General features: G+C 40.3%; 1 protein-coding gene across 2 annotated transcripts in view; it reads right to left on the reverse strand.

The window, feature by feature from the left end:
• Window positions 1-25,431, reverse strand: part of LHPP (phospholysine phosphohistidine inorganic pyrophosphate phosphatase) — a 117,648-nt gene that overhangs the window by 55,923 nt on the left and 36,294 nt on the right. The window contains exons 6-7 of one of the 2 annotated variants that reach the window (XR_014157008.1): window positions 19,829-19,920; window positions 418-533 (exon numbers count right to left, since the gene is read on the reverse strand). Coding sequence is in view for 1 of the 2 variants with exons in the window: in XM_081863783.1 (XP_081719909.1) it covers window positions 19,829-19,920 (92 nt within the window). In the remaining variant the exon portion in view is untranslated. The remainder of the gene's footprint in view (window positions 1-417; window positions 534-19,828; window positions 19,921-25,431) is intronic. The other variant, XM_081863783.1, reaches the window with a different exon arrangement.

Consider the following 25,431-nt stretch of genomic DNA (forward strand, 5'->3'; position numbering starts at 1 on the left):
CTCAGTGTTGACTGCATAGCCAGGCATTCTAACATAAAGTGGACCCATGGGTAGACATTGAATTCAGTGCCCAGCATTAATATGTTGAGTTTTATATATGGGATGGGAAGCCACCAAGGAAGAGCTGAACTTTATGCAATTGAACACAAAATGGTCAGAGATAGCACTGACAGTAGCCAGAGCCACACCTCCTTTCAAAAGGTGTTCTAGCTGAGTATTCTCAGCACCCTACGGGAAACTACTTAAAAACCTTTAGACCTCTAGCAGCAGCTCAAAATAACAGTAAGGAAAGCAACAATCAAGAATAACTACAGACTTGTTTGCATAGTGTGCAAACAAGTAATAGATTTTGAAATTCCAAGTAGATTAAAAAGATGTGGAAATGAAAGCAAAAACCCCAAACCCAGGGTCATTTACCATAACTGGGAAGTTCTTCTTTTAATTAAAATTGCAATGGCTCGGTGGTTTTTTGCTCATTGAAGTTTGTGAGGTTTGTTTGCTTTTTCACAGTGCAAGACAGTTATCCCTCTCTCCTGGAAGAAATACAAATAATTCTTTAGCTTGCTAAAATTATCCTTCTTGTTGCAGAGAAATACAGGAAACGCCTGCCAGACAAGGTTTGTAATTTTTTCACTGGTCTCCTTAACCTGCATTAAGTGACAATTGTCTTTGCCGTGTACTCAAGTGGCAAATTTCAGAGGCAGAGAGAAAGAGCTGGAGTACAGTGCTTCCATTTCAGGACAAGCTCCTTTGCTTTAATGGCTCAGAGATCTTTAATGCAGAAGAGTGACAGAGAAAGCCCCTTGTGCATGTCCATATCTATTGAGGTTTGGGAATTGCCTTCTCGGGTGCAACTACAAGCAATACTTTTTTTCTTTTAAAAAATCTTTACAGGTACTCTCATTTTGACTCAAGAAAATCACCATTGGGAAAAATAAATACAGTAAATGGACAAAAGTACAAAGATTCACAAAATGTTTATGCGTACCCCTGTGTCCCCTCAGAAAAAAGCACTGGAAACAAGTACCAATAGAGAGTTTGGTTCTTCTCTGCCCAGGGCCGGATTTAGGTTTGATGAGGCCCTAAGCTACTGAAGGTAATGGGGCCCTTTATATGTCCAGCTGTCCTTTGTCAAAAACAGATTATCACTGTTTTTGGTGTTGAATATATGCTATATGGTAATTCATAGGAGCCTACACAACACAAAACACTGTTGCTGTATGTACATTTTATTTTATTTGTTTTTTATCTTATATTTTGGAAATGTACATCCAGTTTTTTCCTTTAAATTTTTTTTTGGGCCCCCCAAGAGAGTGGGGCCCTAAGCTATAGCTTGTTTAGCTTATACGTAAATCTGGCACTGTTTCTGCCACTAGGCCACCTGGATTTGTAGGTCTGCATATGTATTTAGAAAAAAAATTGTTTCCATTTTTCCTGTTGTAAAACTAACCACAAGGACAACCAATTGCTTTCTGCAGAATACAGTACAGGAAGGTTGAAAACTTGGACTCTCTTCTTTCCCACATGAACAGATAGCTCCAACTCTGCCCACTTCGAGTGAACTGACAATAGAAGGAAGTGACCAGGGAAAGGTGCTACCTCAGACATTAACTGGTATAATAAGCCATACCATACTGACATGAGACAATTCTGCACCTGCAGTGAAAAGAAAAATGGTGGTTCAAGGCAGGACAATGGTTTTTTCTCTGGAATCTGCATTTTAAGGTGATTAATTCACATTGCTTTGTATTTAATTTTTTTAAAAAAATAATAATAATAATATTTATTAGCAGTTTAAAAATTACAAAAGAAAAGAATACAAGACAATACAATACAATACAATACAAAAACAAAAACAAAAACAAAAACACCACACAACCCAAACCCTAAAACATTAAATCAACCAAACAAAACAAAAACAATTTAAAAACACATCCAATAATTTCGATATCATAACTTTCGTTCACTTGTTTCAGCGACCTCCTCACACCTCCCTTTTTGTATTCCACTTCTATTAATTGTTTCAGCAATTCCTTTCCATCTTCCTTTGTTTTCTGTACTATAATTTATCTTATCATATTCTAACCTTGTTTTTTCCCTTTAATACATTTACAATCTGTCTGTGCCTAATTCCTTATAACATTTCTGCTAAAGCCATATAACTTCATTCCATCATTTTTCTAACATTCATTAATTTTACAATATTTCTGTAAATAATCTTTAAATTTTTTCCAGTCTTCTTCCACCGACTCTTCTCCCTGGTCTCGGATTCTGCCAGTCATTTCTGCCAATTCCATATAGTCCACCAACTTCATCTGCCATTCTTCCCGGGTGGGTAAATCTTGTGTCTTCCAATACTTTGCGATGAGTATTCTTGCTGCTGTTGTTGCATACATAAAGAAAGTTCTGTCCTTCTTTGGCACCAACTGGCCGACCATGCCCAGGAGAAAGGCCTCTGGTTTCTTCAGGAAGGTATATCTGAATACCTTTTTCATTTCATTATAAATCATCTCCCAGAATGTCTTAATCCTTGGGCATGTCCACCAAAGGTGAAAGAATGTACCTTCAGTCTCATTACATTTCCAACATTTATTTTCGGGCAAATGGTAAATTTTTGCAAGCTTGACTGGTGTCATGTACCACCTATAAATCATTTTCATTAAATTCTCTCTTAGAGCATTGCATGCTGTAAATTTCATACCTGTGGTCCATAACTGTTCCCAGTCAGCCATCATAATGTTATGTCCAACATCTTGTGCCCATTTAATCATAGCAGATTTCACCGTTTGATCCTGAGTGTTCCATTTCAACAGGAAGTTATACATTCTTGACAAATTCTTAATTTTGGGATCTAGTAATTCTGTTTCCAATTTTGATTTTTCCACCTGGAAGCCAACTTTTTTGTCCAAGTTATATGCCTCCATTATTTGGTAATAATGGAGCCAATCTCGCACTTTGTTTTTTAATTTTTCAAAGATCTGCAGTTTTACTCTATCTCTATCTTGTTCCAAAATTTCCCAATATTTTGGCCATTTGGCCTCCATATTGAGTTTTTTCTGTGCCTTCGCTTCCATTGGTGACAACCATCTTGGGGTTTTATTTTCTAACAAATCCTTATATCTTATCCAAACATTAAACAGTGCTTTTCTAACAATATGGTTTTTAAACGCTTTATGTGCTTTTACCTTATCATACCACAGATATGCATGCCAACCAAATACATTGTTGAAACCTTCTAAGTCCAACACATCAGTGTTTTCAAGAAGAAGCCATTCTCTCAGCCAGAAAAAAGCAGCTGATTCATAGTAAAGTTTAAGGTCTGGCAGGGCAAATCCACCTCTTTCTTTAACATCAGTTAATATCTTAAATTTTATTCGAGGTTTCTTGCCCTGCCAGACAAATCTGGAAATATCTCTCTGCCACTTCTTGAAACAATCCATCTTGTCCAAAATTTGCAATGTTTGAAACAAAAACAACATCCTTGGCAATACACGTATTTAAGATTGGACCTCCTCCCTGCTTTGCCGGCCTTTTCCCACCTGGCATGGGAGGGTGGGGCCCTGACTAACTCCAGGTACAAAAGCTGAAGCTGCTGGACAGGCTGGGGTATAGTTTTGGAGTTGTTGTTGCTGCTGTTGATTTTTCTGTTATCGTTATTTTATATCTTATTATACTACACAGAACTAGATCAATTTGGTTTTGTATTTTTTGTTTTAGTTATTGTTTATGACTACTTTTGTTATGTTGTATTATGTATTTTTTCAGGTTGTAAGCCACCTTGAGCATAGTTTGAACTATGGAAAGGCAGCATACAAATAAAATGATGTATCTATGTATGTATGTATGCCTGCATGTATGTATGTATATTCAATCATAGAGGGATCTACCGTATTTTTCGCTCTATAACACGCACCTGACCATAACATGCACATCGTTTTTAGAGGAGGAAAACAAGGGGGGGGGGGGAAATTCTGAATGAAACGGTGGATGTATCATTTTTGTGCCTCATGCTGTGGCCACAGACATGTGATCTGATGGTGAGTTTGGGGTAGCCCAATGCAAAAATCCTGAGAATCCCTGTGGATCTGTGCTTTGTAACCACGTTTTTGCACCATTGTGGCCCTAGGCAACAGTAGGTGCATGATTTTTTGGGTGCAGGCTGTAGCCATGGACATGCTATGTGATCTGATGGTGAATTTGGGGTGACCCAATGCAAAGATCCTGAGGATCCATGTGGATCCATGCTTTGTGACCACGTTTTTGCACCATTGCAGCCCCAGGCAACAGTGGGTGCGTGATTTTTTTGGTGCAGGCTGTAGCCATGGACATGTAATGTGATCTGATGGTGAATTTGGGGTGACCCAATGCAAAGATCCTGAGGATCCATGTGGATCCATGCTTTGTAACTACGTTTTAAGTGGGGAGGGAAGGAAAAACACAGAAGGGACAAGGAGCACGAGAGGAGTGTGCAGAGAAGCAGCTGGCTCAGAATGCAGGAGAGGGGTTTAACGGGAGGGAGGAAAGGAAGGCAAAAGTTTTCCCCCACCCACCCAAGCCAGCCCCCCCCCTCTCCCACCGGCATGTTTTCCGGCTGCCTGTGAGTCCCTAGAAAGCATTAGAGCACGGAGAGGAGTTAGAAGGAAGGACGCAATCCTTACTTTCCCCTCTGCTTGCCTGGAGGGGAGGGGATTTGCCTGCTCTTTGTTCCATTTGAGCAAACAGGAACCGAAATAGAACAGGGTGGGCAGTAAGACCCTGAGGCAGAATGCAGGAAAGCAACAGCTTCCTCTCTCACGGAGCTTCCTCCTCCCTGACTCGCACGATTGGATTTTTGCCGGATTTTTGCCCCTGCGCTTGAGCCAGTCGGCTCCAGGGACCACACATTCACTCAATAACACGCACAGACATTTCCCCTTACTTTTTAGGAGAAAAAATCTGCGTGTTATAGAGAGAAAAGTATGGTAAAATCCAATGACACATTTCATGTGTACCCAAGAAGAAAAACAGAAAGATGAATTCCACAAGGTGATTTTCCTTCATGGTCCCACTGAGGTCCCAGACTCATAGCTTGCTTCATTAAATTTGCTTAGATATCATCATTAATTCAGTGGTTTTACACTGCTTTATTTTCCTAACTTTACAATTTCAATTTCCCGCATTCCCTGCAATTATTGACAAACAAATAAATTGCAACGTCTATTATGTATTTAGTTGCTTTCTATAACCAAAGTCTCAAACCGACTTACGACAGCAATGAAATCTAAAAAACAGAATACATAGCAGATATACCAGTTAAAAACAATGGGCTAAATCCAGCAAAGTCATTGCATAAGCAGAATCAGTTCCACTCATGCAACTGAACTTCCCCTACTTTTTCTTCCCCACCCCTCCTCGTGCAGCTCCCCACATGCCCCTAAAATTGGCCAAGAGGGTTTGATGGAGTATAGTGAAGGAGAGAAAGTTCTGTAGTGTGGGGGGAAGTCATTCCACTCACACAATGACTTCATTGGATACAACCCAGAATTACACGCTGAATGTGCTCGTCCACAATAATCAATTACAAAACATTCACCATTCAACAGCAGGATGAACACACAGCTACTATCAGAACAGTCACAAAAACAGTACTGATGACTTAGAGAATTGAAATGTCCACCTGGCACTGAAAATACGGTGAGGTTTACAGATCCTGTAACTAAACTTGAAGAAGTCGGTGGCTGAACTCCACCTGGCTAGTCCTCAAGCAGGGTAATACAAGCAAATCTATGGTTTACAGATTAAACAGGCTGTAAATCTTGGAGAAAGGAATGAGGCAAAATATTAGAAACCATCTTCATTCCAAGATAGCTAACCCTGATTATTAAAACTGGTGCCTAACAAATGAATGGCATGAGCAGTTGGAAACAGAGACCTTCCATCCTCTTACCAACTACCCTGCTGATCAGTAATGACAGGAATAGCTCCATTTGTTATTTTCTTGCTCTTCTGACATATAAGTTGTCTTAAGTTTATGCCTTACCTCGGCAATTAATGAGTTTCTTTTTCTTGCTGCAGAATATTTAGCATACACTCAGTCTGCTCAATAGTTCATAACAATGACAAATGAAGCATTCTTCTTTCTCAGCAGCTTGCCTAACCATGATGTATGCAATCTGTTCCAGATGGGAAACTGCCTTTTGCTCTGCGTATTCTGAAGCCCGATTCTCACAGTGTTTTTTTCCAGTTGCAATGCAAACAAGGGACAATCTCAACACAGCAAAATGAAAATTCTAGTATTTCCCATGCCAGAGGGAACCACTTCTCAATAGGTTTCCATGGCATTGTAAATACTATCCAGCAGGGATGGCTCAATCTGTTTCTGGCGTGTGTCAATTTCACATAAGTGAAACTTCTACATTCTGTCCTGTTTCTGCATTTATCTATGATTTTTTTTGTTTTTAATAAAAGTCTCCTGAGACAGACAGATACCAATAGTCATGCTGCCTTGGGTTGATGGGAACTTTAGGCCAAAACATTTGGAGGGCCACAGGTTGGGGAAAGCTGATCTAGGCATTACCACTTTTTTTAGTCTTGGTTTTTAGACCTGGTTTCCATTTTAGTTATTGATGCACCATTATTGCTACTGCAAAATAATGGCACTCACCTATTGTAACACTAAGCAAAAACTAGAGCTGCCAAATACACAACATTATAATTAGCTAACTTGCATGTAGATGGTCTGTTTTTAAATTGTGCTCATTATGAGATATGAGTTTTTCTCTTCTCCTTGGCTACAATGTGTGAGCTCATCTCCCTAGCACACTTGAATATTTACATTAAGCTTATTTCTCTCAAAGGCCTGGTTATCAGCTTGGTATGCACACAATGCCTCTCTTCTTCCACCAGCGTTAAGATATGCTTAACATATTAAAATGATATAAAACAAAGGTGGCAGGTAAGTGTTCATGCAGGATATTACTTCAAATCACAGGTGCCACATTTTCTATTGACTAAATACACACGCATGTACAGATTTGTTGAGACTGTCTAATCTTTCAACAATGTGGTAGCCTCTCTGAAGTCAATGTTTTAACACTGAAAGATTGGGTGGCTAATATATGAGAATACCTCTCCATGCTTCCAGACCTATGTAGGTTACCCAGATATAGTATTAATGTAGAAATTTATTATCTTTGCACTATCAACATGTTTAACCCATAGCAATGCACAAAATTCATTGCAGGAAACTAAAGATCAAGTCACTACCTCTTAATTTACATGTGATTTTATGGTACTTTTGCAATATCTCATTAATGTGCTACTAATGTACTAAGCAACTGATCTCATCCTAAAAACGAGTACAGTTAAATACTGCAAATAGATTATGGTTATTATATATATATATATATATATATGCAGGTTTTGGTGTCCTCGGGTGTCTTCCCGTGTAAAAGTTGGGGTGTCTAGGCGACGTTTCGACGAGGTCTCACTCGCCTAGACACCCCAACTTTTACACGGGAAGACACCCGAGGACACCAAAACCTGCATTCCTGTACCCGTGAAAATCTACGAAAGCAAATATATATATATATATATATATATATATAGGAAAGGGGGGGAAATAACTTCATAGAATACTTAAATTCATGTACTGGAGGATTTGCAGTGATAGAAAACTGGTATATAGTGAGAGATGGAAGTTAATTCTAAGTATCCTGGGGATAGTGTATAAAAGCGAGAAGATGAATTTGGAAAATAATAAATATATTGTGCAGCATCTTGAAATAAAAGCAAGTATTCTACCATGAAATAAAAGCCTGGGAGATGGATGAACAAAAGTCTATTTAGTCATGCCATGAATACCAGAAGGTAGGTTAGATGGGTCAAAAAAGGCAATTCCTTGTTCCACGAAAAGGTGTAATTGACAAGTCTTTTAAATTATGTGAATCCAGAAGGCAGGGGAATAGGCTTTCTATTGGAACATATATTTGAAGAAAAAGAAAAAGAGGAGAAAGAACAAGCTGTGTCCACAGGAATAAAACCTGCCTCATCTGTGGTGGAAACTTTATTCATTTCTATCAGTTCTGCTAATGTTCCATGAAACTGGGAGCCTGCTATAGTACAGCTGACCTATCGGCTGTGCTGCCATGTGCTGTTGATTTTTTTATTTTTTATTTCAGAGATTTACTTCACCCATTAAGGTTTACATCCCAACCTTTCACACAATTACTCATGCTATGATATCCTAATAAAAGTTAGTGAGCAATAAAAAAATGAAATAAAGCCAGAAGTCTTTTTTCTTCCATTGTAAAGACAAGATTCATGTGGCTTCTCTAACACAAAAAAAAGTCCACATCAAGGAAAGCTAGGAAAAAGACCATGCAAATCCGAAAAATAAGAAGAATGGAGCTTCACTTAGCTGTGATATTTCTCTCTGACGGATCTTTGCATAAAGACACCTGAGAACAATCAATCTGTTGGACTGCAGAGCAAGAGCAGTCTAAACCAAGGGAGGGGGTTAACTTGTGGCCCTTCAGACATCACTGAACTGCAACTCCCATCATCCCTGATGGATGGCCTAGAGTTGATGGGAGTTGTAATCCAACAACTTTCTGGGAGGGTCACAGGTTAGCCACCCATTTGATCTAAACTGCTCGGCCATGGCAGTGGTTTGCAAACTGCATTCTGAGGGGCTCCTGTGAATCACTGGAAACTCAGAGAGATTCTTGCAAGGCAGAGTCAAACTAAATACAATAGCTCCAGACCATATGTTAAAATCAGGTCTGGTGTTGAATCCATACCAAGTTGAGGCTGGTCTGGGGATTTAATGTGCAGAGTGGGCAAGGAGAAGTAAAAAAGTGGAACCTTCCCTTACTGATGTTTTGTGCCTTGAAATGTCTGTTACCATCCATTTTTTTTCCAGGTGGGGTTGCTCCTGGTTTCTAAACTTCAACAAGGAAAAAAGCATAACTGTGGCACAGTGGTCATGGAGTGAAAAGCACCAGCTGGGGAAGGGTTCAGCACCCCTCTGGCGTTGCTTCATTTTAAGCTGCTCCTCTGCTCCTGGACTCAATGACAGAGCCAATTTCAATACACAGGTCTGTCCCAGATATGTCTACTTTAACCCTGTCAGTATCAGTACTTCTCAGGACTTGTCTGCCTGCCCCACAATGTACAGATGTAGAAGAATATTGCACAAGTTGTTCTAGGCCATGTTTTCAGTTCAATCAGTCAATCAGTCTGACCAGTATCCCTTGAACTGAAAAACGTACACTGGAACATGCCCCAGAGCTCTTTCCCATGTACAGAGGTCCCATGCAGGGACTCCCTGAATGTAGAAATCTGAAAATGAAACAATAGTACTTATGGGATAGGACTGGGGTAGGTAACAGATGTTTGGGACTACAATTCCTATTGGTCTCAACCAGCATTGCAAATGATTAGGCATGATGGGAGTTGTAGTCTGCAACATCTGGTGGGTGCCACATTTACTACCCCTGACTTAGGATATCTGCAGTTATGACTAACCTGTTTGTGCCAGCAAATTAGCATTGTTATTTGTGAGCATTCACAGCAATCACTGCAGTCCTCTCTATTCAACACATAGTAGGTCAAAAGAAAGGCTTTCATGACCAGCCAATTATACCCTGTTTTGTGACTTATGAGGTGAATAATATTTGTTTACATTTGGTCAAAGAGGTGGATGGGCTTCAGCATGTAATCTGTTTAACAGATGAACATGCGTTGCTTGATTTAGTTCTAAAGCAATAAAAATAATTGCCCGACTTGCTCATATCCTGCGGTTACAAAGAAGTCAAGGCCGTTTCCTCCTCCATGTGGCTGTTGGGTGGAAACAAAGTGTGAAAGGTACTATTTGGTATAATGATCCACAGTGGGTCCACTTTTATTCAGAATAACCAGGCCAAATGTCTATTTTGTAATGTCTCTTTTTCTTGAAAATCTCACCTCTGTACTTAGGATTACAAAGCTCTCTGGGGTTTTTGGTATTTTATTCTGTCTTCCAGGATAGAAGTGTATCGCACACTGTACTGGGTTTATGCTGGGCTTTTTAATTTTGATAGTGCCATTATAAATGGAAATAGATATATAAATACATATACTATTAACCAGTAAAGCCTTTAAGGAGGTATTATTTCTTACATACTTTTATTTAAACATAGTGTCTTATAATTTCACATCTACATATAATAATACAATTAGATATCAAGTGACAGTGACTTTCCTTGGACCACTTTGAATTTCATGGCAAAGTAGATTCACTTTAACTTTAGTTAAGGACATTCACACAGGAGTGTCTATACACAACACTATAAAGCAGTAGTTGATCTCAAGGCAAATTGTATATATGAGTCAATCCAGTCATCAGCTTGGTTTCACAAGGAGCGTGTGAAAAAAGCTGGGTATTTAGCGAGAAAAAAACTGCCACATTATAGACACTCATTTTAAGCAATTCTTTCTCAAATGTGGTGGCTATTTTCATACAAAGCGCTTCCTACATGAAGCTGACTTGGGTTATGCACACCATTTTCATAATATGAGTGCCTAGTGGAGGCCGCTTGAAACTGGGTACACATGGAGACTGCTCTACATATGTGGAAAGCTATTAGAGGGTATCAGCTTGCCACACAGATCAGCCCTATGCCAAAGGCTGTAGCTTAGAAGCAGAACACAGAATGTCTTGGACTGGCATATGTCTAGTGCAACTGTTTGAATGTCACATTTTGATGTTTTTGAAGAAAGTTCTGCAAGCAAAACTTTTAATTAAATTTATGGGACTCGACAATGTGTCGTTCCCAAAAGGCAGTCAGTTCTCATGAATACAGTCACTTCAAACTGCACAATATTAATATCTGCAATATACCCACTATGCTGGCTTACTGCATTTAGGGTGAAACCTTCACTCCATCTTGCACAATTGCCTCCAGCTGTGAAAAGGAGGAATGTGGTTGGAGAGCTCTTAAAAGAAAACACTATATGAGGAGGACAAGGTTTGTGCTTTTGTGGGGGAGGGGGGTCCTTTTAAGGCTCCATAATATCAAGGCATTGGGATGACAAGTTAGGAAAGTGTTGCTATACTTAGGTCCTGCTTGCAGGCTTCCCACAGGCATCTGGTTGGTCACTGTGAGAACAGGATACTAGACCAGAAGGGCCTGATCCATCAGAGCTCTTTTTATGTTCTTAACTGAGCCCCCGACTTATATGTTGGAAGTTACCAAATCCATGGACTATATTATAGATAGACGCTCATAATGTTAGCATCTTTTAACAGAAGAATCCTAAACACTGAGAAGCTCTTTAGTTGCAACGTAAGGAACCTTTAATGGTCTTTCAGCACCAGCAGTATGCAAATAGTCTATCTAGAGAGAAGACCAACTTGCTTGTTTCTTCAAAGTTTTCCTCTCTTTTGCATTTCTACACTTAAAAAAATATCACGGCACACTACAAAAACATTGCATGATTATCAGCTGACACAGCTGTTTAGCACTTTTCAGAAAAGTTTGATTTTGAAAGCTTTCCCTTCCCCCTCCAGATGATGTAATCTTCAGGCAGATGTCAAGCTTAGTTACAACTGCACATTCTTCACTTCTGAGTTGGACAGACTCTTTAAACATTCCCCTATTTTTAGGTCTGAATTCAGTCCCCTGCAGCCAATGGTTTAGCAGAAGCTAATGTTATTCAACTGCAAAAAGTCTTTCACAGTGTGAACAAAGGTTCACTTTGTAACAGGTTACAGAAAGCTCAGAGCAGCGGCTTCGCCTAGCTCTGTGTTCAGGCAGTCCACGTGATGATGAGAAGCCCTTGAAGGTCCCACTGTCCATAAACTGCATTTCAAGGGATAAATGAGGGTTTGAATTCAGAAAAGCATGGGACATAGTCGTCCCTCCCTCGCAAATGGAGGCATTATGTTCAGTAAAAGAAGAAACACTTTGCATCATGTACCGGTTGGAAACAAGTCAACTTCACACAAGAGTAAAGTACCGTATTTTTCGCTCTATAACACGCACCTGACCATAACACACACATCGTTTTTAGAGGAGGAAAACAAGGGAAAAAACATTCTGAATGAAACAGTGGATGTATCATTTTTGTGCTTCATGCTGTGGCCACAGACATGTGACCTGATGGTGAATTTGGGGTGACCCAATGCAAAAATCCTGAGAATCCCTGTGGATCCATGCTTTGTAACCACATTTTTGCACCATTGCAGCCCTAGGCAACAGTGGGTGCGTGATTTTTTTGGTGCAGGCTGTAGCCATGGACATGCTATGTGATCTGATGGTGAATTTGGGGTGACCCAATGAAAAGATCCTGAGAATCCCTGTGGATCCATGCTTTGTAACCACATTTTTGCACCATTGCAGCCCTAGGCAACAGTGGGTGCGTGATTTTTTTGGTGCAGGCTGTAGCCATGGACATGCTATGTGATCTGATGGTGAATTTGGGGTGACCCAATGCAAAGATCCTGAGGATCCATGTGGATCTATGCTTTGTAACCACATTTTAAGTGGGGAGCGAAGGAAAAACAAAGAAGGGACATGAGAGGGGTGTGCAGAGAAGCAGCTGGCTAAGAATGCAGGAGAGGGATTTAACGGGAGGGAGGAAAGAAAGGCAAAAGTTTTCCCCCACCCAAGCCAGCCATCTCTCTCTCTCTCTCTCTCTCTCTCTCCCTCTCTCTCTCCCCTCCCACCTCTCTCTCCCTCTCCCCCAGCAGTACCGGAGCACAGAGACGACACTTTCCCCTCTTCTTGCCTGGAGGGGAGGAATGCAGGAGAGGGATTTAACGGGAGGGAGGAAAGAAAGGCAAAAGTTTCCCCCCACCCAAGCCAGCCATCTCTCTCTCTCTCCCTCTCTCTCTCTCCCTCCCTCCCTCTCTCCCTCCCCCCTCTCTCTCCCTCTCCCCCAGCAGTACACACTTTCCCCTCTGCTTGCCTGGAGGGGAGGGGCTTTCCCTGCTCTTTGTTCCGTTTCAGCAAACACAGCAAGGAAACAGAGGAGGGTGGGCAGTAAGACCCTGAGGCAGAATGCAGGAAAGCAGCCGCTTCCTCTTTTCAGGTTTCCCTTCTCCGTGAAGCGCGATTTGATTTTTGCCTGATTTTTCTGCTCCAGGGACCACACAATCGCTCTATAACACGCACAGACATTTCCCCTTCCTTTTTAGGAGAAAAAATCTGCGTGTTATAGAGGGGAAAATACGGTAAATACCATTGTTCAGACTACTCAGTGGCAAAAGGAAAACTGAGTTCAGAGAGATCTGACAACGACTACCACAAAAGAAGCCATGGAATAATTTAATACTGAACACACTGAGAACTAAATAGGAATACTGAGTCACTACCTAATATAATCTATATACTCATTCATTCATTCTCATTTCTAGTTTGCCCATGAACCAAAGTCCTCTGGCCAGTTTACAGAAATTGTAGTTTAGTCCCAAGAAGTAATATTATGTCTTCCCCCTAGTCAAGGGTAGCCAGCTGCAGACACACGGTCACCCCAGTAGGGTCCATGCAGTAGCAAGTCTGCTAGCTGAATAGATTTAGAGCACTTAAAGCATTTAGGGCTATAACAATGTGTAGCTGGAGGGCTTTTCAAATAGTTATTTATTTTAAGTATTCTTACACTGCTCCAGCTGGCACGGCTCCCAGAGTGGCTTACATAAAGCCGATAAAAATCAGCAGAAACAATATCAATAAGACAATAAAACCTGAGTAGTTTAATTGCAGTGGGGGGAAACAAACTCCAAGATGGGTGGGAAACCTGTGGTCCTCTAGATGTTGCTGCACTAGTTCCCAGTTGCCTTCACCATTGACCATGCTGACTGGGGCTGATGGGAGCCAGAGTCCAACAATATCTGGAAGGCCCCACGTTCCCTGTCACTGCTCTAAAAGGTTTGGGCAAATAAAACGATTTTCACTTACTGCCAAAAAGAAAGCACAACTCAGAGCTAGGTGCATCTCCTTGGAGAAGAACATTCCAAAATCAGGATGCTACAACTGAAAAACCTATTCTCCAGTCATCAGCTGTCTTACCTCCACTGATGAGGAAACCAGAAGAACAGCCAATGAGGAAGATAGTATATTAGGCAGGTGCAGGTACACCAATTCCAGGGGACTGAGGTGTCTTCAGCCCTCTCAATACAGTATTTGTTGGAAGGGGCCGAGTCATTGTTGAGGGGGTGGAGGAGATCAAGCGCAGAGCAGAGTGTCGCGCAGCTTCAGTGGCTGGCTCCTCCAGAGCGCTCTGCCTTCTCCAGACGTTGTGACGTCGCACACATGTGCAACGCACACCAGGCCCCCTCAATCTTGGGGGCAACTTGGTGCCTCTGGTCAGGTACACAAGGGAGAGTTGTGGTCCTTAAGGTACCTGGCCCCAAGCCATTTAGAGCTTCAAAAGGTAAAACCAACCCTATGGATTGTGTTTGGATATCCATGGCCAGGTTGACCCAGTCTATAAATGATCACAGCTGTCAAGCAAGCTGGTGTTGGCTTCAGGAGCACCCACAAGCTATGAACCCCCTTCTTTCTGAGAGAGTGTTGCCTTCCAAAGTACAGGTCAAGGTTGCCACCAACCACCAGCACCTCTATTTTACCATGATTCAGTCTCTGTTTATTGGCTCTCATCCAGCCAAGAGGTCCAGCAGAAGCCCCCCAATACTATTCTCAGGTAGTGGTCCTGCAGATAGGAGTGGAAGCACTGTAATATGGTCTTCCAAACCACAGAGCCTCTTCAGGAGGATACTATGGTCAACAGCAGGTTTCCTCAACCTTGGCCCTCGAGATGTTTTTGGCCTACAACTCCCATGATCCCTAGCTAGCAGGACCAGTGGTCAGGGATGATGGGAATTGTAGTCTCAAAACATCCGAAGGGCCGAGGTTGAGGAAGCCTGGTCAACAATAATGAAGGCTGCTGAGAGATCAAGTCATTGTGTAATACTTCTGGGTTCAAGGAGGCAATAAGAAGGCCCACTGGAACTAGGCCACTGTAGAGAAACCATCTTCGTTATTCTGGACCACACTGTTGTATCTTAAATCACAAGATGTTCCAAGGGTCTGGTATGCAGTTACTACAGCCTTAGGTAAAAACATTTGTTAAACATTTCTAATTTAAATGGAGTTGGCTGGAGATATTAATGCAACCATTTCATTGCCAGAATATAATGCTTTTACTTTGATTTAATCACAGAACAAACAGATCTAATTTTTAGCCTCTCTCTGCATGGTGTCCAGGAAAAGCTACTGCACTTTCCACATGAAGCATGCAAAAGAGAAGGAGGAACCACAGTCTAAAGGAAGGAAATCACTAGTGAAACCACAATTGCACAGCTGTCTCCAATGCTAATGCTTCTGAAGCACATTTCAGCAGCCCCACCAGCTTCTTTAAGACACTACTCTCTGTTACTTTTTGGAATGATATTCAGTGGGGCTTCTAAGTGATGAGCTAGCAAATAACTGATCATACCGCAAGCTATGTGAGCAGAAGAAAACACTGAAATGTTTGGGTAACTACCATGGCTATTCTACAGCAGGGTTTTGCTACTGCAAGGTTGGGATTAGCACAGACAAAAAACCCTTATCCCACCCTGTTCTAAAACTTGAAGCAGAGAGAACAGGAGACAGAATGTTGGGACCAAACGCAGAAGTTCAGCTATGTGTTGCTTGTCTTCAAAATGGAGGCAGGTTTGTCCTTGCAGATTATACTGTGCAGGAGAGCACAGACACTCCGTAGGAAATTTTGGAGAGGCCTGCACAGAATGCCTTTCTTTTCAGGGATTCAGTCCAGTCACCCACATTGCTTCATGAATAATGCATTGGCAGGGAAAGGAGAAATATAAATTGGCTTGACAGGCAACCTGAATAAACTAAAGTGGCTCTCGAAATTTGCCTAGTCTAGCAAGTCCGCACAGAACTCAACAATAAGTGAGTGACACGAACCAAACAACCCCCGAGTTTTCCTTAAAAGAATTTATACTGTCTTTTAGCACATGCAATAATGCCCGTCCTTCGTAACAGTTAACCATGCAATTAAGTAATCTACCTGAATTCTAAGAAATTGCTAAATATCCACAGGCAATTACATAAAAGCTTAAGGAAGTCCAGATAATACATAGTGTTGATAGGCCCTTGATGGGAGCCCAGTCCATTAATACTAAGAGTCACATGTATGCCACCTTAAGTTTGGTGCTAGTAGGAAAAAGGGGATTAAAGTGGATTTTGAATGGATTTTAAATGAATTTTTAAAGTGGAATTCAAATCTCTATTATAAACAAAAATTCCAGAAGTAGTTCTTCATTTTGTAAACTAGCATCATCCCACTGGATAGTCGTCTCTGTAGCTTTCCCCCCATTATTTCTGTACAAGTACCATGAGGCTTTAATGGATAACCAGCTGTTGTAGCTACTCTCAGAATGAAAGCAACCATTAAAACAGGCAAATTTAACTTCTACATTATTTCCATAAAACCGATTTGTCAATTTGTACCGTGATGTGAAAACCCGAGGCTCTTCAAAATAGTGTTTTCTTGACCAGATATTACAGAACTGTCATTGAGAGCAAGAACACATTTAAAATAAAATCCAATAATTTATAACCCTATGTTGTATGCTAGCCAGGAAGTGCTTAAATCAAGATCAAGATCAGAGTGAGAATAACACAGGACAGCCTACTCATTTTGTTTCCACTCTCCTGAACAGAATGGTTCTGTTTTATAAGCTGGAGGGAAAACACTGCCGCGTTCTGTCCACAGTCACCTAGCATGTAGGGGAATGAATGCCAAGGGAAAACTTAAGACTCCTGGCAGAACACGTCAAGCCTATGTGACTAGGTTGGTCTCTTTCCACCCCCTGGTGCTATTTGATTCAGGCTGCTTGAGTATTTCAATCTGTTGCGCTCCAAACAGTACTGTGAGTCTCCTCCTCACATCTGCCAAAAACAGCTGAACATTTTACAACCTCTTGGTATCTTGTGAACCTCAACAACTGTGCTCAACCAAAGTGATGCTAGCCAAGAAAGTGCCTCGGTTCAACCAGGATTTAATATTTCAATTACAATACCTGCAAATAAGAAACCAGAGACTCCTCACCTGCACAAAACGACACACCCAATCCATTGTGCATAGCTTCCCAATTTGGGAAGACAGTTGCAAATGCCACTGGGAAGTTTTACCCTCTTACTGTAATGTGTTCTCAAGTAACAAAGTATTGGAATAGTAATATGAACTGCATAATTGATGGGAAGGATCTTGGCATCACTCTTGCACAGAGGTAACTGTTACATAGCTCATAGGGGCAGGCCAGCACAGCATAGTCTACAAGACAGTTTAAATTTAGAAGTGTAAGGTTAACAGAATGAATGCATTAAGAGTTGCAGGCCAAATGAAACACTCAGAACTTCCCCAGTCCTCCTCTTTGAAAAAGCTTCATGGCCATACATGGCCATTCTTGTAGCCGTGGCAGTACGTGCCATACTATGAACACCTAGCTGTCAAAAAAGCATGGATCTCCATGTCTGTTGACAAATTATACTTTGCTTAAAATAAGCCGTACATTCCAATCTAAAGAAAAACTGCTTCCCATTTACATGCTGGCTGGGCTGGGCTGGTGGGATGTAATGTTTCAATGTAATGTACATTGTTTTCAACCAGGTTTGGGCCTGTGTGTGTGCTTTGATCAGCTCATTCTCCAATCTTTTGTAAGAAATGGAAGGAAAGCTTTTCAGGCAATCCAAGCATGGATTTGTAAAGAATTTCTTGGGACAAACTTACCTGACAGCTTAGAAAGTTGGAAACCTTTGATCAGTGAGGTACCTGGAAAATGCCATTGTACTGGCAGCTGTTAGCAAAGCTTTCAAGTTTTTCTGTGATTTGGCAACTGCTGCTTAGAGCCTCTAGGGAAGAACGTTGGTCAAAGCTGCAGTAAATGTACTAATGGCACCATCTAAGGGCACTAGGATGTAGTACACTCATCTCTATCTGAAACGCACATTCTGTGAGCAATCATACTCTTAAAACAGTGAAAGCAACGCAAAATGTATCAGCTGGGATTTCAAATAGTGTAAACCATCAAAATGAATTTCTTGTGTTTCATTTCCATCTATACTTTCCTTTATGTTATATTCTAAAGTCCCTAGGGATTCTTTATAGGGCTTTTTATGTATTGTCACTCTTAAAAACAACTATTCCCCATGTCTCCTTTTACACATTATCTGAGATTCAGAGCATTTCTTAGATGTGCAAAGACACTTCCACATACACACCTGGGCTTCCTTTCTGTTAGTCTCAATGGCATCTTCTCCTGTTGCTCTGATTACTATCTTGCATCACAGAGCTGCTTGCCAAGTGGTGAAAGGAGATACAATTTGCACAAAAGGTCTTAAGAGCCCAATGTACATGCAAAGCTCTGCACTAGGCCCCTTGTACCTAGCCACTGTACGGATGCACAAAGCCCAATGTTAGCACACTTAAGCACTAAAGTACATAGATGAGTATCAAGCTGGCTTTTTCAGACCTCAATGGTCCATCAGTGTACTGTCTATACTGGCTGGCAGTGGCTCCCCAGGGTTTCAGCCCTACCAGGAAATGTTGGGGATTGAACCTGGAACCTTCTGCATCCAAGGCAGATAATCTAGCACTGAGCTACAGCCCTTCAAAAATGCAAGGAACTATAGTGTGAAGGTGTTTTTACTTTCCAATCTGCTTGGGAAGTCAGGGCAGAGACTTCTTCACTTGCCACAGAAAAGAGCTAGCAGTATTCCAAAGTGCAGGGCTACAATGACAGTGTGTTTTTCATGTCATTAATGACACTTTGCGAGGAAGAAGGAATCTAACGCTTGTCCTATCATAATCTGATGGCTTCCCTTAGATCACATTCATCATTATTGTAGAGCTTTATAGGTGCAATGTGGAGCTTTATAGGTGCAATGTGGGTGGCCTCTGCACAGAAGCAATTAGAATTTGGTTGAATTGTTTAGGTTTTCATAGGAAATAATGGGGAACAAGGACTGAAAAGCAGCTAGCTACAAGTTGTCTTGAGTAAGCTGTTATCACTTTTGATGAAAGCAAACAAAGTTCATGCCCAGAATCTCACATATCACACTTTATTTTTACTTTTTTTTTTTTTTTTTTTTTTTTTTTTTTTTTTTTTTTTACAATCTCTACATATTTGCAGTATGAATTAGATGGTTCCCAGCTGAAAAGTGTGATGTTACAGCTGTGGAATCTGTGTTTTGACCAGTACTATAGGGCAAAACATGTTAGATGAAAAACTGAAGGCTCTTAACTCCATGTTTTCAGGAAGATAAGGAAACAGCATTTGCAGAACAGAATCAGTGGTCAAGGATATACTTTGCATGCAACAGGTTCCAGGTTCAGTTCCCAGAAGCTCCAGGTAGGGTTAGGAGATAACCCAGCATGATACCCTAGTGACCCGCTGCCAATCAGTGCAGAAGGACCAATGGTTTAACTCAGCCTAAAGCAGCTTCCTATATTGTCACATTCTTTCAAATGGATGTTGCAAAACCTTTACAGTTAAGAGAGATTTTGGCTGTAGATGTTTGTGTTCTAAAGTATTAAGATGGCACATGGCTCAATGGTAAGAATGTGGACTTTGTGCGAACTCCAATCCAAAATGAGACCTGGCAGATGATGCATTTCAACATCCTATTTCACAAAATGACCTATTTCTTCTCCTATTATAAATCCATACATTAAAAGCATACCATAGCTTCATAAAGACAGGGATTGAGTCAGAGAATGTAAATCGCAAGCCACTGTTATATCCTGTGTTTCCATCATCATCTGCATAGAATGTAATGCATATTTAATGTACACTGACCTGTACTTTCCAGTCCGTACTTGTAGAGCTCTCATACCGCAATGCTGGGCACCTCCAACATCATTTACAATATCATCCCCAATCATGATGGCCTGTCACAGCAATGAAATACAGACAAAAGTGGTGTCAAGTGCATTTGATTCCTGTCATACTTCATCTTCCTTGACATAATAAACTGCTTGATTTGATGTTTAATACAGCCATCATACAAATTAAACAAGATAATATTGTCACCGTATTGATTAAAAGTCAGCTCACCTTGAATATAATTCATCCTCTACCTATGAGGCAAGCACTATACATCCAGGCAATTTGAAAACCATCAGAGAAGTCAACATGCTTTTGAGACAATGCAATGGTATGCTAACATTTCAAGACGTTCCCATCGTATCTTTCAATTACTAAGTGGTTAAATGGCACGGCTTTATTTCATTGTAACCACAGCCTGTCGGCCTAGATCTATCTATACCAATAGTACTCCTTGCTTTCCATTGCTACCTAATAGAGAAATATTGCTCACTATGCAATGGCAATTAATTGCATATTGCTGAATCGGTTGCTGAGTTAGTTACAGAGTGGTGGGCTTTAGGGGAACAGAAAATGTGTCTCTCTTGGTGATGGTTCCTATTATTTGTTTTTAAAATATAACTAAATGTTAAGGGGGTGGGGAAAATGTCACTCTAGATTTTGCAAAGCCCATCAAACTGTTTGCTGAAGACTTCCTCTGATCATGATATTCAAGTTTAGCAGGTTTCATTTTATGTGAAAAACAATACTGAACACTTCTCCCTTGAAAACATCTGTACAGCAGTGGATGAAGTACAGCTACAGTTGCATCATGTATGAGACAGAGCAGGCAGATTTGTCATGCTATCATAAGAGCCAGTTGCTAACTGCATGATGATCAAAATGCCTTAGTATGCATAGATGAGCTGTCCCTAATCCAGCTCTCTGTGTCCTGCCCCTGCCCAATTCGATAATGAATAGAATCAGTTGCATCAGTGGCTGTTCCAGCTGTTCTGGTACCATTCTAAGCTGACATGTCATCCAGGTCTCCTTCCATCACATCCAGTGCTTTTTTTATAGAAAAAGAGGTGCAGGTACTCACAATGAAGTTGTTACAGTAAGTGCCACACTTTTTAACAACAACAAAAAGAGGTGCCGGTACTGTGTACCCTTGAGTACCTCCTGGGGGGAAACACTGATCACTGCCATATCAAAAGGCTATCAGTAATATACTATCACAGCAGTTGATCACTATGCTAGCTTCCTCAAAATATACCTGTTCTAAAACAGATTGAGAATATATTACAAATGATTAGGATCCAGTATCAGATTTTCTGGAATTATGTCATGTAGAAAGGTGAGGAGACAATTCAACTTACTGACACAAACATTGCATTTTTAATGCTCGTTTTCTTTCATACCAAATAGAATTTTACTTTGATAGAACAAGTACCATGACCTGCTGTCAGTTCTATCATAAAGAAGGGGCATTGCCTCACCAGCTATTTGTGAACTGAAGACTATTCAGACAGGCATGATTCTCCCCCCCCCACGCCCCCAACAAATAAAAGCAATTATCATTCAAATGCAATTGTTACCTTTTATGGTAAAGGACAAAAGATTGTATATTATTTATGTGAAAGGATAAAATATTGTATTATTGCATGCTACCCTAATCTCTGAGAGGTACGAGATTCCAGGGGTTCCAACCCAGGGTTCCTGTTTCCTCTTGGAAATGAGGCACAGTGGAGACTGTGGCATCTTTATGATATATGGTTTATTTACACATATATATAATCTGAGCCTATGATGAAAGGGTTCACAGCATCAACACTGCAAAAGGGTATTACTTCTCCCAAAGCCATAGCTTTGGATTCAAACAGAAATCAAATATTGTGCTCTTGACTCTCTCTGCTCCTTGCTCCTTTACTTCTAGGTCACACCACAACTCTCAACTCTCAAAACTCTGGCTTTATCTATTGAGGGAGGGGGTCCTACCCATCTGCCACCTCACACCAAGCCCCTTAATGGCTCATCACCCACGATACAATTCCCATCATCCCTGACCACTGGTGCTGCTAGCTAGGGATCATGGGAGTTGTAGGCCAAAAACATCTGGAGGGCTGAGGTTGAGGAAGACTGACCCAGGCTATCACCTCGCAGGAAGCTATCTTGGCTTGATTACCGGTAGATTTTAATAATTGCTGGATCCAGGAATTAAAGAGGCCTAGCACCATCTTAACACCCCAAGCTGTGATTAAATTCTAACACTTGCTAGGTCCAGGGAATAATTGGAGTGGTCTGGCACCCACAAAACTCATAACAGTATATTATTTACAGATAGGTAGCCGTGTTGGTCTGCCATAGTCAAAACAAAATAAAAAAATTCCTTCCAGTAGCACCTTAAAGACCAACTAAGTTAGTTCTTGGTATGAGCTTTCGTGTGATGTATCTGAAGAAGTGTGCATGCACACGAAAGCTCATACCAAGAACTAACTTAGTTGGTCTTTAAGGTGCTACTGGAAGGAAGTATATTATTTGGCATTTATGTGAAAGTTAGGGGCAATGGATCTGATTCCAGGCCTAGCTGCATGCAACTAAAGTCCCCAAATGAGGATTCAGTAAGCTAAATGGGGTCCGGATCCCAGTTGGCTGCATTTTACATTGGCTCCAGAACTCATTGCTCAGCTGGGGAGTTGGATACCTATGATCACACAATCCTATTTTTATAATTGCTTCTTACTAGTAGGGATCAAAGTAATTAAGCAGCAACTGGAACCAACAGCAGTAGGCAAGAATGAAGTGGCAGCAGCTGTTGGTGTTCTTGTCTCCACTACAATTTTTATGCAGATTTCATAGAAAGATGCATAATTCAGTAGCATAAGTAGGAATCTTGATTTAACAATTGAGTGTTCAAATGTGATTGTTGCTTCAAAATGAAAATTTCAAATTTAATGGATTTTGGAAACAATTGCGTGACTTGCTCAGCTCCAGGTCAGGGCCAAGTTCCCTTCCACTAAACCAGGAGCCTATGCCTAGGCAGTTGTTCTGTTTGCTATCAAATGTTTAAGGGAAACACAGTTTTCCAGTGGTTTATAAAGCTCCAAGGAAGATGCCTGCAAAATGAGGGGCCTAAAAAGGATCAAATCCCTTGCTGCAATTAACTGGGGCATTTGATTACTGGTGAAGTATTCCTCTCTGTCTCAATTTTTTTTTTTTTTTTAAATTTTTATTAAGTTTTGCATAAGTATATTTCACAAACATACAAAAGACAAAAGTAAATAAAACAAACATAAAAAGAGAAAAGACATACAATGCATACTACCTAAACAACACAACTTAACATTAATTTTACAACAACATTGATCGACTTCCCTTTATCTCGATTTCGGATAATGTTATCTTAGTTGTCTATCTGCTGTATCTATTCCAAAATGACATTTGTAACGTAGTAAGCGTTATCTCATGCCTACTGTGATTTTTTTTTTTTTTTTGATACATATATATTTCTGATTAACATTTTGATGTACCCCTTGTCTCTATTTCCATATATGTTTTAAATTTATCCCATTCATTACTAAATTTTGTACGTTTTTGATTTCTTATTTTTTGTGTCAATTTTGCCAATTCTAAATAATCCAATAATTTAAATTGCCACTCCTTTAATGTTGGGATTTTTGGTGTTTTCCAGCACTGTGCTATGAGGGTTCTAGCGGCAGCTGTTGCGTATTGGAAAAAGGTCCTATCTTCTTCTTTGATATCCTTGCCAATTATCCCCAGCAGGAAAGCTTCAGGCTTTTTAACAAACGTATATTTGAGAATTTTTTTTAATTCATTATAAATAGATTCCCAAAATTTCTTGAGAATCTCGCACGTCCACCACATATGGAAGAATTCGCCCTCCTTGTTCTTGCATTTCCAACACAATTTATCACCTGTTCTATACATTTTATGCAATTTTATCGGCGTTATGTACCATCTGTACATCATCTTGTACATGTTTTCTTTGAGTGTCGTGCATGCTGAATAGTTCATATCTTTGCGCCATAAAGCTTCCCATTTATCAAATTCTATGTTATACCCTAGATCTACCGCCCACTTCACCATCACCTCCTTTACTTCCTCGTCCTTGGTGTCCCACTCAAGCAACTGGTTGTACATTTTTGATAGTAATTTTGTTTTACTTTCTATTATTTCAATCTGGAATCTGGATTTTTTCTCACTTATTCCAATCTTTTTGTCTTCCGTCCATATTGAATTTATTTGATGATATTGAATCCAACCAGTCAACTTATTTTTTATTTCTTCATATGGTCTAATCCTCCACCCGGATTCTGTTTTGGTTAGTAGGTCCTCATATGTCCACCGTTCCCCCTCAAGATTTGATTTTTTAATTGTTAAAATATCAATTGGTGATAGCCACCAGGGTGTTTTCTGCTCCAGCAATTTTTTATTCCTTTCCCAGACTTCCAGTAGCGGCCCTCTGAAGATATGGTTGGAAAAACCTTTATGGACCCTTCCCTTGTCTCGCCATAAATAGGCATGCCATCCAAATCTTAAGTTGAACCCCTCTAGGTCTAACAACTCTTTATTTTTAATAACGATCCAATCTTTTACCCAACAAAGGCATGCGGCCTCATAATATAACCTCAGATTTGGAACCGCAAACCCCCCCCTATCTCTTAGATCTGTAAGCAATTTGAATTTAATTCTGGGTCTTTTCCCCCGCCAAATAAATTTGGATAGTAATCTGTGCCATTCTTTAAATATTGCAATTCCCCTAATTATTGGAATGTTCTGGAATAGGAAGAGTAATTTGGGTAGTAAACTCATTTTAATCGCCGCCATTCTGCCCATCCACGAAAGATGTAATCTGTTCCATGTATCTAAGTCCTTCATTATTTCTTTCCATGTTTTCTTATAATTGTTTTCCATCAAATTTATATTTTTCATAGTTATCCAAATTCCAAGGTATTTAACTTTTTTGACTATTTTAATTCCAGTTTGTATCTCAAGCTCATTTTTGGTGTCTTCTTTCATATTTTTAGTCATTATTTTTGTTTTTTCCTTGTTCAGTTTGAATCCCGATAGTTTTCCAAATTCTTCCAGTAATTTTATAACTTTACCGATGCTCTCCTTTGGTTCTTCCAATGACAACATGAGATCGTCTGCATATGTTTTCAATTTGTATTCTTGCACGCCGATTTTTATGCCGCGGATCTCTGGGGTATTCCTTATCTTATTTGTTATTGTCTCTAAAACCATAATAAACAACAGCGGTGATAGAGGACACCCCTGTCGGGTACCTTTTGCTATTTCAAACTGTTCTGTCAAGTTATTATTTATTATTAATCTAGCTCTTTGTTGTGTATATATTGCTCTAACTCCTTCTAGGAATGTGCCCTCTATCCCTGTTTTTTCCAAGCATTTTATTAGGAAACCCCAAGAGACATTGTCGAAAGCCTTCTCGGCATCAACGAACAGTAAAGCAGCAGGAATTTCATTATGAACTTCTAGGTATTCAATGATATCTATTGTGTGTCTGATGTTGTCTTTTATTTGTCTATTAGGAAGAAAGCCGGCCTGATCACAATGAA

The sequence above is a fragment of the Podarcis erhardii genome, assembly GCF_964252035.2.
Source record: "Podarcis erhardii genome assembly, chromosome: 5".
Lineage (NCBI taxonomy): Eukaryota > Metazoa > Chordata > Lepidosauria > Squamata > Lacertidae > Podarcis > Podarcis erhardii.